The sequence below is a fragment of the Salmo trutta genome, chromosome 32 (assembly GCF_901001165.1).
Source record: "Salmo trutta chromosome 32, fSalTru1.1, whole genome shotgun sequence".
Lineage (NCBI taxonomy): Eukaryota > Metazoa > Chordata > Actinopteri > Salmoniformes > Salmonidae > Salmo > Salmo trutta.
In genome coordinates this window covers 11,988,627-12,003,390 of record NC_042988.1, presented here as the reverse complement: position 1 = coordinate 12,003,390, position 14,764 = coordinate 11,988,627, and the positions used below count along the sequence as shown (strand labels likewise).

Below are 14,764 nucleotides of genomic sequence, written 5' to 3'. Positions count from 1 at the left end.
TAGCCTACTCTCATCAGAGAGGTCTTTGAAACCTTGAATAAGGGTTTCAAATTTGGGGAAATGACACTCTCTAATTGTTTTATATATTTTTTAAACATTTTGTCAGGAAATGCAGCTCTGTCTCATGTTCTGCTGTTGTGCAGTGGTTGCACAGCCTTTCCTCTACAGGGAGCCAGGTTTTCCTGTGTCTACCCTTCTCAATGGCAAGGCTGTGCTCACTGAGCCTGTACTTTGTCAAGGTTTTGATAAGTAACCATGGTCAAATAGTTAGCCACGGTGTATTGTCGATTTAGGGCCAGATAGCACTGCATTTTGCTTTGTGCTTGTGTTTCCCAATAAGCAATATAGTTTTGTTTTGATTGTGTTGTAATGATTGTGTTGCCTCATTAAGGTGTCCAGTTGAGCTTATTTTTAACTTAAGTCGTTGTAGTGTGTGCAGTACTCTATATATATTTTTACCAATTGAGAACTTTGGTCTAATTCCCTGAGATCTGAGATCTTTCTCGCTCTCTCTCTCTCTCTCTCTCTCTCTCTCTCTCTCTCTCTCTCTCTCTCTCCCTGTCTCACTCTCACTCTCCCGCTCTCTCTCTCCCGCTCTCTCTCTCTCTCTCTCTCTCTCTCTCTCTCTCTCTCTCTCTCTCTCTCTCTCTCCCCTTCTCTCTCTCTCCCCTTCTCTCTCTCTCCCTCTCTCTCCCCTTCTCTCTCTCTCCCCCTTCTCTCTCTCTCCCCTTCTCTCTCTCCCCTTCTCTCTCTCTCCCCTTCTCTCTCTCTCCCCTTCTCTCTCTCTCCCCTTCTCTCTCTCTACCCTTCTTTCTCTCTCCCCTTCTCTAGCTCTCTCCTTCTGTCTCACTCCCCTTCTCTCCCTCACTCCCTCTCTCTAGCTCTCCCCTTCTCTCTCACTCCCTCTCATTAGCTCTCCCCTTCTCTGTCTGTCTGTCTGTCTGTCTGTCTGTCTGTCTGTCTGTCTGTCTGTCTGTCTGTCTGTCTGTCTGTCTGTCTGTCTGTCTGTCTGTCTGTCTGTCTGTCTGTCTGTCATAGTGGTGCTTGTACTCATGTCACCATATCACATACCATTATGGTGTGTGTGTGTGTTTCTACTTGCACGCATTACCGTATGCATATTCATCTGGTTCCCACAGTGCCATCCCTGTACTGGCAGACAGGCCAGGAGATAGTGCCATCCCTGTACTGGCAGACAGGCCAGGAGATTGTGCCATCCCTGTACTGGCAGACAGGCCAGGAGATTGTGCCATCCCTGTACTGGCAGACAGGCCAGGAGATTGTGCCATCCCTGTACTGGCAGACAGGCCAGGAGATTGTGCCATCCCTGTACTGGCAGACAGGCCAGGAGATTGTGCCATCCCTGTACTGGCAGACAGGCCAGGAGATAGTGCCTAAACAATGGTCTGTCTCATCCTCAGTCCAGGAGCAAGGCAGGAGATACACAGATGGATTTGAACTAGCTGCCTCACCTGTCCAGTGCTACCTTCCCATACCCTATAACGACCCCATGACCAGAGTCATTGTATGATGTGAACACATAGTTAGTATTTGCCAGCTGGGATGCGTCAGCAGAGGGATGAGTGAAGTGAGGACTGATAAACACTCTCTTTCTGTGTGACCTGTTATGAATTATGAGAACACCTGCCGTCCTGGGACAAAGCCTCTCTGTGATCCTTAGAAATGAACGATTTTACATTTTACGCTGCTGTTGACGTCCAAACCCCAGGTGCTTCAGCTTATTACCAACAGAACACTTGGCTGGCGCTCATGAGGAATTAGGGTGGGGCAGGATTTGGACCGGACTGAGTGTGGCTGTGGATTATAGTTTCAATGATCCATTACCTTTCCATGGCCTTGCCATCTCCATGTACGCAGGTATCTACGTTTCTTTACGTCGTGTGAGCCACAGAGGTTCTATAGTTGACTATTACGTCATTATATGGGGCCAGCTCTCAAACCTCCACTCTTCCTAGTCTGAGCTCATTGAGCCAGAGCAGAGCTGAGCCGAGCATGGCTGAACTTGCCTCTGGGGGGGCTGTAATAACTCTGGGGAGAAGCCCTGTCAACCCCTGCCCTATTGGCTGTCACATGGACAGAGATGCCCCATTTAGGAGAGGTTAGAGTTACATACTTGTCCAGTCTGTCATGGGAGATGCAGTCTTCTCTTTCTGTGTGTGTTTATGTGTGTGCCCTGCAGCTGCCAGAGTCAATTCCAGGAGTTTTAGGGCGGATTTCTGTTTTTGTATTCTCATTCCAGGATGTCTGGCTCGAATTCTGCCAAGATCAAAGCTGAATGGCCCCAGGCTCTTTCATTCTTACGTGCTAACAGAGGAGGTAGATGTGTGCAGAGAAGGCGATGAAGCCAAGCCCTCTAAAGCCATGCTTCTCAACTTGTTTTGCCTCGGGACCCAAATTGAACCAGGTTGTCTCAGCTGGACCCAATATTCGCATCACGAAAAATAATCGGCAAAATACAATCTGGAAAACTATTTTTAATGCTATTGTCACGACTTCCGCCGAAGTCGGCTCCTCTCCTTGTTCGGGCGGCGTTCGGCGATCGACGTCACCGGCTTTCTAGCCATCGCCGCTCCATTTCTCATGTGTCCATTTGTTTTGTCTTGTTCCATACACACCTGGTTTTCATTGCATGTATTTAGTCCTCTGTTCCCCTCCATGCCTTTGTGTGTAATTGTTTATTGTTATGTGGATATTGTTCAGGCGCTATACTTTTGTTATGTTCCGTGTTTTGGGCACGTTTATGTTTTTATGTCCTGTCGTTTTTGGACCGGAATTAAAGTACACCTGTTTACTACACTCTGATCTCCTGCACCTGACTTCGCCTTCGTACACACCCCTAACAGCTATATTGATAGTAAATGTAGCAATTATATGACATGGGAATAACATTGCCAATAATACAAGTTTGCTGATATTCTTAATGAAGAACGTTAATAAACTCAGGGCCGGAGTAATGCAGGGGCTTACCGGGGCTAAAGCCCCTGGGCCAAGGCCCCTGGGGGGATCCAAGAGGTAGCAACTACTAAACTTCAGCCATCGAAGAGAAGTGGGACAACATTCCACAGGCCACAATCAACAATCTGATCAACTCTATGCAAAGGAGATGTATCGAGCTGCATGAGGCAAATGGTGGTCACACCACATACTGACTAGTTTCTGATCAACGCCCCTACCTTTCTTTTAAGGTATCTGTGACCAACAGATGCATATCTATATTCCCAGTCATGTGAAATCCATAGATTAGGGACAAATTTATTTATATCAATTGATGATTTCCTTATATGAACTGTAATGCAGTTAAAATCGTTGAAATGATTGCATGTTGCGTTTATATTTTTGTTCGGTGTATATATATTTATATTTTACTCAGACACCCGTGACCCATTCAAAACCTCCCGTGACCCACCATTCGCTGCTCTAAAGCCCACTGATGAACTTCCGATCTGTCCTCCCACATGTAAGCAAGGCAGAGTGAATAACACGGCTGGCAGCGTTCCTCCTCCTCTGACTGGCCCCCCCTGTCACCTAGTTGCACTCCTCCACCAACCGCTGTGCTGTCTCCCTCATCCCATGCCCCACTCCCACTCCAATACAACCTGTCCTATGTGTGTCTTTGGCTTCAAGTTTCTCTCCCACTCTGTCTATTCCCCTTTCTCCTCTTGGGCACTGGAAAAGCTGTTTTTGTTGACATGCTGTGATTGCGACCTTTTACCAAGCGCCAGCCTCGTCTTGTTGTTGCTGCTTCACCTGATACTAAGTCCTCTCATGAACTTTATGTTCCAGCCCACTCACCACTCTAACTCTAGACTTGCCTGTAACCGTCAGAACTTTACGGTCTGCCTTGTGTAATGAATGGAATACGTACAGTACCATATATACAGTGAAGGCATGTTGTTCAGTGGGTCATATTTACACTATTTGTTCTGTTCATAATTAGTGTGTTCTCTCCGTGCTGTATGCTGATGTGTCCGAGTTGTTGTTTTAGTGGCAAAGGTGCATAAAGATGGCAGCCCCCATGTACTTACCACAAATACCTCGTTTGCTCAGTTCGCCGTGTTGTACATTTCCCTCCGTTACTCTTTTTTTTGGTACCGGCTTTTGCGCAGTATACATGATCTCAAATCTAGCTCCAAGACAGTGGCAATTTGAAAAAACAATTTACCGCCACATTGAACCATGTCGCGCGCTGTAGTTTAAGAACTCTGTGGACCAGTGTTAAAAACAATGACGTAACATCGGAATTCCTCCATCTTTATGCACCTTCGCCGTTGAACCATCTCAGCGCCTGATTCGCAGCTCTCTGTGGAACAGAACAGAACAGAAATGAGACTGTTAACATTCTTCCTGCATCCTAAGATCTTGTTCTTTATGGAAATTCATTAGATGTGTACCCAGCATGCCATGAGTCACCATCAGATATTCATAGCACCACTGTTTACTAAATTAGCCAGCCAATCATAGCACATGCCTCTCTGCCTCCATGCCTGATGCTGATTCTTCTGCATCTGTCATTATTTATTCCTTGTTTTGCTCAGTTTTCTCTCTGTTTTTCGTCCTTTCTTTCTTCCTTTCCACTCTCTGTATCCCGTTGTGTCTCTATTTCTCCCTGTTTGTTCCCCCCTGCTTTCTCTCTTTCTCCTCCCCCTCTCTCCCTCTGAGAGCACAAATCTCTCATTCACAAACAGAGGCCAAAAGAGGCTCAGCTGATGGGATGAGATTATCTTTTTTTCCTGATTACAAATCAACGTCAGCTTAAATATATACAAAAACACAACTCCCCTCACTCCGGTCCATCCCTCCCCCTCTCTCTTCCCTCCCTCACTCTAGCTTCCACCGCCAACCTCCCTGCCTCTGTCCCACCCCCTTCTCTCTCTCTCTCTCTCTCTCTCTCTCTCTCTCTCTCTCTCTCTCTCTCTCTCTCTCTCTCTCTCTCTCTCTCTCTCTGCCAGCTCTAAGGACGTGTCTCAATTACTCTTGTTGCACAGGTTGTGAGCGAGGGAAAGAGAGGGAGGAGAGAGAGAGAGAGAGAGAGAGAGAGAGAGAGATAAACACACACCACCTACAACGTCAAACAAGAGTAAGTGTCAGACAGAAACAGGCAGAGAGGAAGAAGGGAGGGAACAGGGGAGATAAAGGATAGAAGAAATAGCTGACCGTGAGTGAAAGAGGAGAGCAACAAAGATAAACAAAGAGAACTCCATCTGTTTTGTTTTTGAAGTGAGACAGTAGTGGAGAGGTGTGTGTGTGTGTGTATATATATAGAGAGAGAGGTAGACCCAGCAGAAGCAGGACTGCTGTACAGTGTGTTGTGTTGGGACCTTCCTCCAGGAAGCCGAGTGGAGCAGAGCTTGGTGCCTGGTGAGAGAGTGACCCCCCTGGGACACAGGCACAGCCATGGATCCCTCTGCGTCGGATGAGGTTGGGGACGAGTGCAAGGAGAGCAGGAAGATCCACTTTGCTGTGCAGTCCTCGGCACCCACCCAACTGGACCCCCGGCAAGTAGAGATGGTAAGTGAGAGAATTGGTTTGACCAGGGTAGAACAGTGTCTGTCTGTGTACAGTCAGTATGTGTTTAGCTTGTCCTCAGTTAACCTATGTGTGTGAGTGTGTGTTCATCGTGTTCTGCGTGTGTTGCGTCTGACCTGTGTGTCTTGTGTGTTTTCTTGTATGCATCTCAGTTTATCGTGTTATGCACGTGTGCTACAGAGGTTCGACCTCACAGCCAAGCTCAGGGATAACTTATTGTTGATCACGGTCACTGTCAGGATTGGAACTTGTGTTTTACCATCCTAGGACAAACCATGTCATATTGGACCATCAGTCTTAACTGCAGTGTGACTTCTCTTTTTTTGTTGTATCTTGATCTGTGGCCTGATCCTGTCTTTTTCTGCCACATGGTTGAGAATACAGTGTTGTCATCTCCTTCTCGGCTGTTTCTTATACTTTTGTTCTACGGCCTATTTAACTATGGGTCCCATTGTCGCTGAATGTTATCACTCTGGCCAGTTAAACCTTCTAAAAGTTGACCATGGTTTGTTATATCGTTGTGGTCACAGAACTATAGTTAATGATTACACAAGTGACTAATATTTGTCTTGGTCTGACAGATTTTCTATTGGACTGCTAGTCCTTCTCACTTTGTAGAGTCTGTTTCCCTGTCTTGCCTGGTTCTTTTCTGCTGTTTGCCTGTAGACATAGAAAGATGGAACGGGACAATTCTGGCTCTTCTCCTTGGCCCTGCAGCCTGTCGACAGTGTGTTCGATTTTAGTCTGGGAGAAAGTGGGTCAAAGTAGGAGTTGGTTGGTGCTGTGTGAGATCCAGGCCAGTGGCTCAGCCTCAAAAGATAGAGAGAGAGAAATAGAGAGAAATAGAGAGAGGAAGACAAGAACGCTATACTATGAAGGAGTGCAGAGAAACAGGCACAACCTGTTTTCTCTCACTTTCACCTGTCTGGTGTCAGCTCCCTGAGCTGCTGTCCTTGTTACAGAGCTCTATCTCACATCAGCTAATAGTTTGGCATGGCACCGTCTCCATGCTTTAGCCTGATTGAATCACTTACGCTGTACAGTCTCTGACTCAAGGGCACGACTGCAGCACTCAAACATCTTGGGCTGTGAACCCATGACCCTCTCCTCTCCCTGTCCAACGGCCTTCTCTGCTTCAGCCCTGAAACCCTCTCTCTCTCTCTTAGAGAAGTGTTAAACCCCTCTGGTCTGTTAGTCAATGTTTTTATGTTCTTTTCTGTTGATGGCTCTCTTTCTTCCTTTTTCTCAGAGGAACTGTTGCTCAATCTCCCCTTACATCAGATGTTGTGATAGATTATTTCTCCCAGCCTGCAGCTGCAGGCAGACTGACCCTGGCCTTTGGCCAGAGCCTCCTGTGGGGGCAGCTGGCTGGCCTGCTCCCCCACCCTCCATGGGGCATCGTGTCTGGCTGGCGCCCCCATCCGGAGAGCAGAGGCTGGGGTCATCTGGTTTATTTGAAAGCAGTTCAGATAGTTTACAGTGAAGTCCACAGTAACATTCACATCTAAAGAGAGGTGCAGATTAAATGGTGCTGACTGTACTCTACTCTGGGAGGGGCTCCATGAAGGGACTGCTGTCTGTGAGTTGTGTTGGTTATGTGTATGTGTGTGTGTGTGTGTGTGTGTGTGTGTGTGTGTGTGTGTGTGTGTGTGTGTGTGTGTGTGTGTGTGTGTGTGTGTGTGTGTGTGGTCTTTGTGATGGTTGTACTCAACTTTTTTTATTAAGACAGGTCAACAGTGTGTGTGATTTAATGTAGGTACCCATGTGTACAAGCTAACTTGTGTGTTTGTGGGCGAGTGTTGAGGTGTGTGCCGTTACTATACCACAGAAACATACTGTCACAAACATACATACTGTGGGGAGAGTGGAGGATGTTTCACAGCTGTGTGTGTGTGTGTGTGTGTGTGTGTGTGTGTGTGTGTGTGTGTGTGTGTGTGTGTGTGAATTACTGGAGATACAATCTAGCAGTGGTTATTTTGGGGCCCCAGGGACAATGGGGTGGGCATAGTTAATGACTAAGACTCATTTTAAGAGACCCTCATTATCCCACAGCATTAAACACACCCACGCATGTATACGAACACATAAACACACTCAAGGCCAGTGTTTGCTAAGGGGGTTTGATACACAAATCACTTCAATTATTTTAGCACAACAGTTTTAATGACAGCTACCAACTCTAACTATGTAGACTGCAGTACAGTTAGTATACTAGACTAGCAGAGGCCCATAGGAGTCATTTACCCGGAAGCACAACTAACATGATTTAACAAACAGCACCGTCACAATGACCGGTTGTATTCTACCGCAGGGTTGTTTCCATGACGACCGAACGCACAGCGACGTTCCACAGCCTCCCTCACAGATCACCTCTGAAAGGTCACTGTTTTAATGGAGGAATGTCTCCGTGTGGTTGGGTCGTTTGCATAGGCGCTAGCTTGCACATGTGTAAATGTACGAGTGGGTCCAGGATCCTGATTTCTGCCCTGGGGGTTTTGATGTGAGAGCGGCTCCCATAGCTGACACCTAGTGTGCCCTGGACCTGACTCAGACAGAGAGCGAGAGAGAGAGAGAGCACAGAAACATGCCCCACGGTAAGGTGACCAGATTTTGGATATGAAAATCGGGTACATTTTTGCTGTAGCTAGCGGCGTGAAAACATTATAAAAACAATGTCATGGAACTACATTTTCACTATAGTCCTTTCAAATACTTGTATTAATTTTAACACAGAGATGGATTACCCATCCGAGACTATCTAGTAGTTTTCAAGTTTGGTTCAGTGGTTAAAATGTATCACTGATCAGATGTTTGGCTGTACATTCTTATAAAAGGGCTGCGGCAAAGCCATGGGAGCAAGCAAGTTTGGTACCGGGACAGACAACATTTTGACATGCAAATCTGATTGGATACAGCGTTGGATTATTGAAATATCAGACTCCATATCAGATTTAACTCCAGAGTTGCTTTTTTCTTTCTGAGGGCCAATCGGGGCCATTTCTGGGGACCGCTCTAGTCGGGGACAGCTCACCAAAATCGGGGACTGTCCCAAGAAATCGGGGACGTCTGGTCGCCCTACCCCATGGCCTCATTCACACTTAACACTCAGACCAACTAGACAAGACCCCAGCACATCCACTGGCTTGATACACGTGTAGGCTATGACCACTCAACATCTGTTTTAGGGAAACCATGCAGATAAGATTTGTGTTTCTTGAGAGTCGTTTCAACATTAGATGTGTTCATACATGCTCTGAGATTTTCCCAAAGGAAATGAACGATTTTAATAGGGAAAAATGTAATGCAACTCTTGTGTCACAAAAGTCATTGTGGTGGCCTACAGTACAGGATCAACAGCACATGGCAGCATTTGTTTAACCTCCCTATTCCCCCATGTAACGCTCTGGGAGGGACTGGTGTGGGGGAATGCTCATAATGGACACAGATTAGGGTCATCGTTCAGACTGAGAGGCTCCAGTTGATTCACTCACAGTGAGTCGGCCCGTCCCATTCGTCTATGGACTAAACACACAACACGAGCCCTCTCCATACTAATCCCAATGTCAATCCACCTCTGATCCTATGGATTGATAGATAAACTCAGGAGACCAAGGATATCAAAGTACACCAAAGGGCAACAACCGCCCGGTCACCTATATTAGGTCCAATCTAAATGAATCCAGCAGATGGGATAGAGAGCCTCTGTTGGGGTGGAAGGGTGAACACCCTCACCCCACCTCACTCTCCTGAGTTATGTGCCCTTCCTCTGGCTGGGCGTCACACAGCAACCTTTGGTTCAGCGAGTGTTTGTGTGGTAACACTGTGGATCTGATGGACTGTCAATATGCACTCCTAACCAGAGCTTCTCAGTGGAGGGCCCAGAGCACAGAGCATGCTGGGTTGGTAAAATATCATGATCATTTAGGCTGCATGTGTGTGTCATGTCACCGGAGTGGGTTCTAATCCAGAGGTGATTCGTTAATGCAGTTTATCTGCCAATGGGATGTTTCGAACGATGAGTATTCCAGTAAATGAAAATAGTAGTGAAATATGTTATGCTTATTAAGGTGTTACATTAGTTATACCTCATTCACAACAAAAGGCAGTGCTTTTTCCCCCCCTCTCTAAGGTCATCACCTGAGCTCTTGTTGATGAGTGTCTTGTTATCAATAACAGCATAAGTGGAATTGATTTGGCTGGTGTAATCAAAGCACTATGGATTGCCAATTGTGTGATACATTACAAAGTAACAGCTGTTATTAACTGTATAGTATTGTCCCACAGTAACAACAAAAAATATAGAAAACAATGGCTTAATCATGCCCATACCTTATTTTATTTACTTACACCATTTTGTTTTGTTGTGTTAATTTGAAGCGTGTGTCTGTATGTCTATTTTAAAGAGCAACTGCCCCTAAAAAACAACTTCTCATTTAGATATCAGCCATGTGACGTTGATATGAGTCAGAAACAGTTATTCTACTGTCAAAATTGGCCACGCTACAAAGTGTAAATAGGATAATTTTGGTCATAAAGTCAGTCTCGTCCAAAATTGAGTTTTGTGAGACTTGGGGTCTTGACTGCATCGTAACGGAAATGAAGGTTGGGTTTGTTTCAATCCTGCCCACAGCTGGCAGCATACAAGTAATCATCAATTCGGAGTGTAGCTTTAGGTGACCCGATCGTGGTAAATTTGGGTTGATTTTGGATATCACTATGGGGCTAGATAGGGACTACTGGTGAATTACACAATGTATATGCGACAATATATTAAATTCCAATAGCTCCAAATTTCAATGACTTAAAACCTCAAACCAACTATAAATTGTAGAAATTCATATACAAATTTGGAAAGCATTTCATGACAAAACTGCAAGGTTTGCAACATAAAAACGTCTCATTTTCATTGTGTAATTTATCGACGGTCCCTAACTAGCCCCGGAGATAGGCTATCCAAAGTCATACCAATTTTGCCACGATTGCACACCACCCGGCTGAAGCTAATGGGCTAAATTACTTGTCTAACTCTTCCAACCTGCGAATACACACACAAGACAATTCAGTCATGGCACCTAGCATTTCTTAATTAACCAAATCTAAAGCGAGGCCAAATCACAAAGTGCAGTCGTCCTAATTAGATTGTAATCAGATTACATGTAACTGCTGTACATTTGCATATCTAGATACGATCTTATTCTATTAGGAAAGTGAATCCCACACTAATACTGCTCCTCTTTTTAATTGAATCTCATTGATAGACTATTAATAAACTCAGGCTGATTGACATTCTGTTGTCCTTTACATGCTTCCCATGATCAATGTTTTCCATGTGGCTTATCTCTCTAATTATTTAACTGTAGTCAATATGAATGTTTCTCTCTTGCGTAGTGTAGAAGACCAATTCCTTTTGTGTGACTGTATGTGCTCATACTTGTGTGTGCCTGTCCTCTGTGAGTCTACAGGTGTTGTATAAACAGGTAAAGCACAAATATTGAAAGTAGGCCGAGTGATTTGTGGTGTGATGACACTGTACGCAGTCATCAAAAGATCAACCAGAGAGCACTTCAAGAGCATGGGGGCTTATTATGATGTAACGTGTGTGTGTGTGTGCTGTTAAAATGCTACCACCCAACCCTGTGTTATTATAAACGAGTTCCCTGTTGGATTTGGGTACACACATGTACAACACTGTAACTGTCACGTCCTGACCAGTAAAGGGGTCTTTTGTCATTGTAGTATGGTTAGGGCGTGGCAGGTGGTGTTTGTTTTGTGTGTTTTGGGGTTTTTGGTCTAGGGGATTTTGGTTCTAGTTTTCATTTTCTATGTTTTGTTTTCCAGGTTTGGCCGAGTGTGGTTTCCAATCAGAGGCAGGTGTCTTTCGTTGTCTCTGATTGGAAGCCATACTTAGGCAGCCTGTTTTCCTTTGGGTTTTGTGGGTGGTTATTTTCCGTTATAGTCTGTGAACCTTACGGAACTGTTTGCGGTCGTTTTGTTTTTTCTTTGTTTAAGTGTTCTCTTTAAATAAACAAGTAAGAATGAGCACTATACCCGCTGCGCCTTGGTCTGTCCTTAACAACGCTTGTGACAGTAACAGCGCTCTCCATAAATCACACCTAGCACGGCCTGCCTAAATGTCAACTCCATAGAAATTAACATTATATCCTGTGAAATGATTACCCAATGCCTCTGAATATAATGTCAGTAAAATGCCTTAATTTCCATAATCTCAGACCCTATTCTAAACATGCACATCCACATAGTAGGTAGTCTTGTGCACTCTTGTACTACCCATCCACTCCAGCCAGTCAGCCAGTCAGTCAGTCAGCCAGCCAGCCAGCCAGCCAGCCAGCCAGTCAGCCAGCCAGCCAGCCAGCCAGTCAGCCAGTCAGCCTGTGAGCTGCAGGCTCTCAGCAGTGCACCCTGCTGCTGTGACAATAACAGCAGTACCATTTCCGTTGAGGGGAGAGAGAGGAAGGATTATGATCTTACAGCTCTGTTGCGAACAACAGTGGTGGGGGTTCTGGATCTGTCATGTTAGCTGATCCTACCAGGAGTGGATCAGAGGGTTGGGTCAGTACCAGGACCAAGAACTGCCTACATGGGTCTGGGTTTACAGTGGCAAGAAAAAGTGTGTGAACCCTTTGGAAATACCTGGATTTCTGCATAAATTGTTCATACAATGTGATCTGATCTTCATCTAGGTCACACCAATAGACAAAGAGTCTGCTTAAACGAATAACACATAAGCAATTATACGTTTTCATGTCTTTATTGAACACACCGTGTAAACATTCACAGTACAGGGTGGAAAACTATGTGAACCCTTGGATTTAATAACTGATTGACCCTCCTTTGGCAGCAATAACCTCAACCAAACGTTTTCTGTAGTTGCGGATCAGACTTGCACACAGTCAGGAGGAATTTTGGACTATTCCTCTTTACAGAACTGTTTCAGTCTAGCAATATTTTTGGGTTGTGGTGTGCACTGCTCTCTTGAGGTCATGCCACAGTATCTCAATCGGGTTGAGGTCAGGACTCTGACCGGGCCACTCTAGAAGGCGTATTTTCTTCTGTTTAAAGCCATTCTGTTGTTGATTTACTTCTGTGTTTTGGGTTGTTGTCCAGTTGCATTACCCAGCTTCTGTTGAGCTTCAATTGGCGGACAGATAGCATAACATTCTCCTGCAAAATGTCTTGATAAACTTGGAAATTAATTTTTCCGTCGACGATAGCAAGCTGTTCAGGCCCCGAGGCAGCAAAGCAGCCCAAAACCATGATGCTCCCTCCACCATACTTTTCAGTTGGGATGAGGTTTTGATGTTGGTGTCCTGTGCCTTTTTTTCTCCACACAGTGTTGTGTGTTCCTTCCAAACAACTCAACTTTAGTTTCATCTGTCCACAGAATATTTTGTCAGTAGAGCTGTGGAACATCCAGGTGCTCTTTTTCAAACTTCAGACGTGCAGCAATGTTTATTTTGGACAGCAGTGGCTTCTTCCGTGGTGTCCTCCCATGAACACCCTTCTTGTTTAGTGTTTTACGTATCGTAGACTCATCAACAGAGATGTTAGCATGTTCCAGAGATTTCTGTGAGTCTTTAGCTGACACTCTAGGATTCTTCTTAACCTCATTGAGCATTCTGCACTGTGCTCTTGCAGTCATCTTTGCAGGACGGCCACTCCTAGGGAGAGTAGCGACAGTGCTGAACTTCCTCCATTTATAGACAATTTGTCTTACCGTGGACTGATGAACATCAAGGCTTTTAGAGATACTTTGGTAACTCTTTCCAGCTTAATGCAAGGCAACAATTCTTCATCTTAGGTCTTCTGAGATCTCTTTTGTTCGAGGCATGGCCTTTTCCCGGACCTGCTGTTTTCGACTCTCTCTCTCTACCGCACCTGCTGTCTCTAACTCTGAATGATCGGCTATGAAAAGCCAACTGACATTTACTCATGCACCCTCTACAACCACTGTGATTATTCTAATCATTTTTTGTACCCTGCTGGTTATCTATGAACGTTTGAACATCTTGGCCATGTACTGTTATAATCTCAACCCGGCACAGCCAGAAGAGGACTGGCCACCCCTGAGAGCCTGGTTCCTCTCTAGGTTTCTTCCTAGGTTCCTGCCTTTCTAGAGTTTTTCCTAGCCAACATGCTTCTACATCTGCATTGTTTGGGGTTTTAGGCTGGGTTTCTGTATAGCACTTTGTGACATCGGCTGATGTGAAAGGGCTTTATAAATACATTTGATTGATTGATCCACGGTATAGCGCGATTGGAATTTAAAGGCAATGTTCCCGCTGCATATGTCAGCTCGATCGGAAATAACCCTTACATTTCAACCGCACTATACTGCGGATCTTCCACGATGCGGATTGAATCGACCCCTTAGTGTATGTATAAGAAAGGACAAAGGTGGAACAGTGGAACAGTCCTGTGTATGTATTCGACTGACTGTTGACCGATGGCTAATTAACTGGGTAGTGCAGTGGGCAGGTCAGTGAGGATGGGTAGTGGGGTGGGCAGTTGGGTGATGATGGGTACTGGGGTAGGTGTGACATCATACTGCCAGTGGCTATAATTACTTCCTGTCTCTTCTGATGTTTGCTGGTTACTCATTGAATCCCAGTGAATGGTGCCTGACATCATCATATATTCTACTGTGACACTGTGACAAGTGTGAGTGGATCTGACAGAGGTGTGACATGACAGAGCTCCCGAGTGGCGCAGCTGTCTAAGGCACTGCATCTCAGTGCAAGAGGCGTCACTACAGTCCCTGGATTGAATCCAGGCTGTATCACATCCAGCCGTGATTGGGAGTCCCATAGGGCAGCGCACAATTGGCACAGCGTCGTCCGGGTAGGCCGTCATTGTAAATAAGAATTTGTTCTTAACTGACTTGCCTAGTTAACTAAAGGTTAAATAACAAAAATAGAGCTGTGTAGCTACTGTACTGTATATGACTCTTAGATGTTAGAGAAGCTAGAGAGAAAGGGGCTGAGGTTCCTATAGGTGGGTGTGTTAGGTTTAAGAACAGGTACATGGAGACAGTATGGGGATGCTGGTGTTTTGTTTTATTTATTAGGATACCCATCAGCTGACATCAGTGGCGACAGCTAGTCTTACTGGGGTCTGACATAACGAAAACTACATTACAGACAAAATACTTGACCATTTAGATACATTTAAAAACATGGAACATTAATGGCATCAAACA

General features: G+C 45.3%; 1 protein-coding gene across 2 annotated transcripts in view; it reads left to right on the top strand.

Annotated features, from left to right (window-relative positions):
• Positions 1-4,989: 4,989 nt before the first annotated feature.
• Positions 4,990-14,764, top strand: part of LOC115171087 (protein phosphatase 1 regulatory subunit 1B) — a 36,123-nt gene continuing 26,348 nt past the window's right edge. Inside the window, exons 1-2 of one of the 2 annotated variants that reach the window (XM_029727589.1) lie at positions 4,990-5,098; positions 5,350-5,529. In XM_029727589.1, the coding sequence (XP_029583449.1) occupies positions 5,416-5,529 (114 nt within the window). In that variant the 5' untranslated portion in view covers positions 4,990-5,098; positions 5,350-5,415. Of the gene's footprint in view, positions 5,177-5,349; positions 5,530-14,764 lie in introns of both variants that reach the window. The other variant, XM_029727588.1, reaches the window with a different exon arrangement.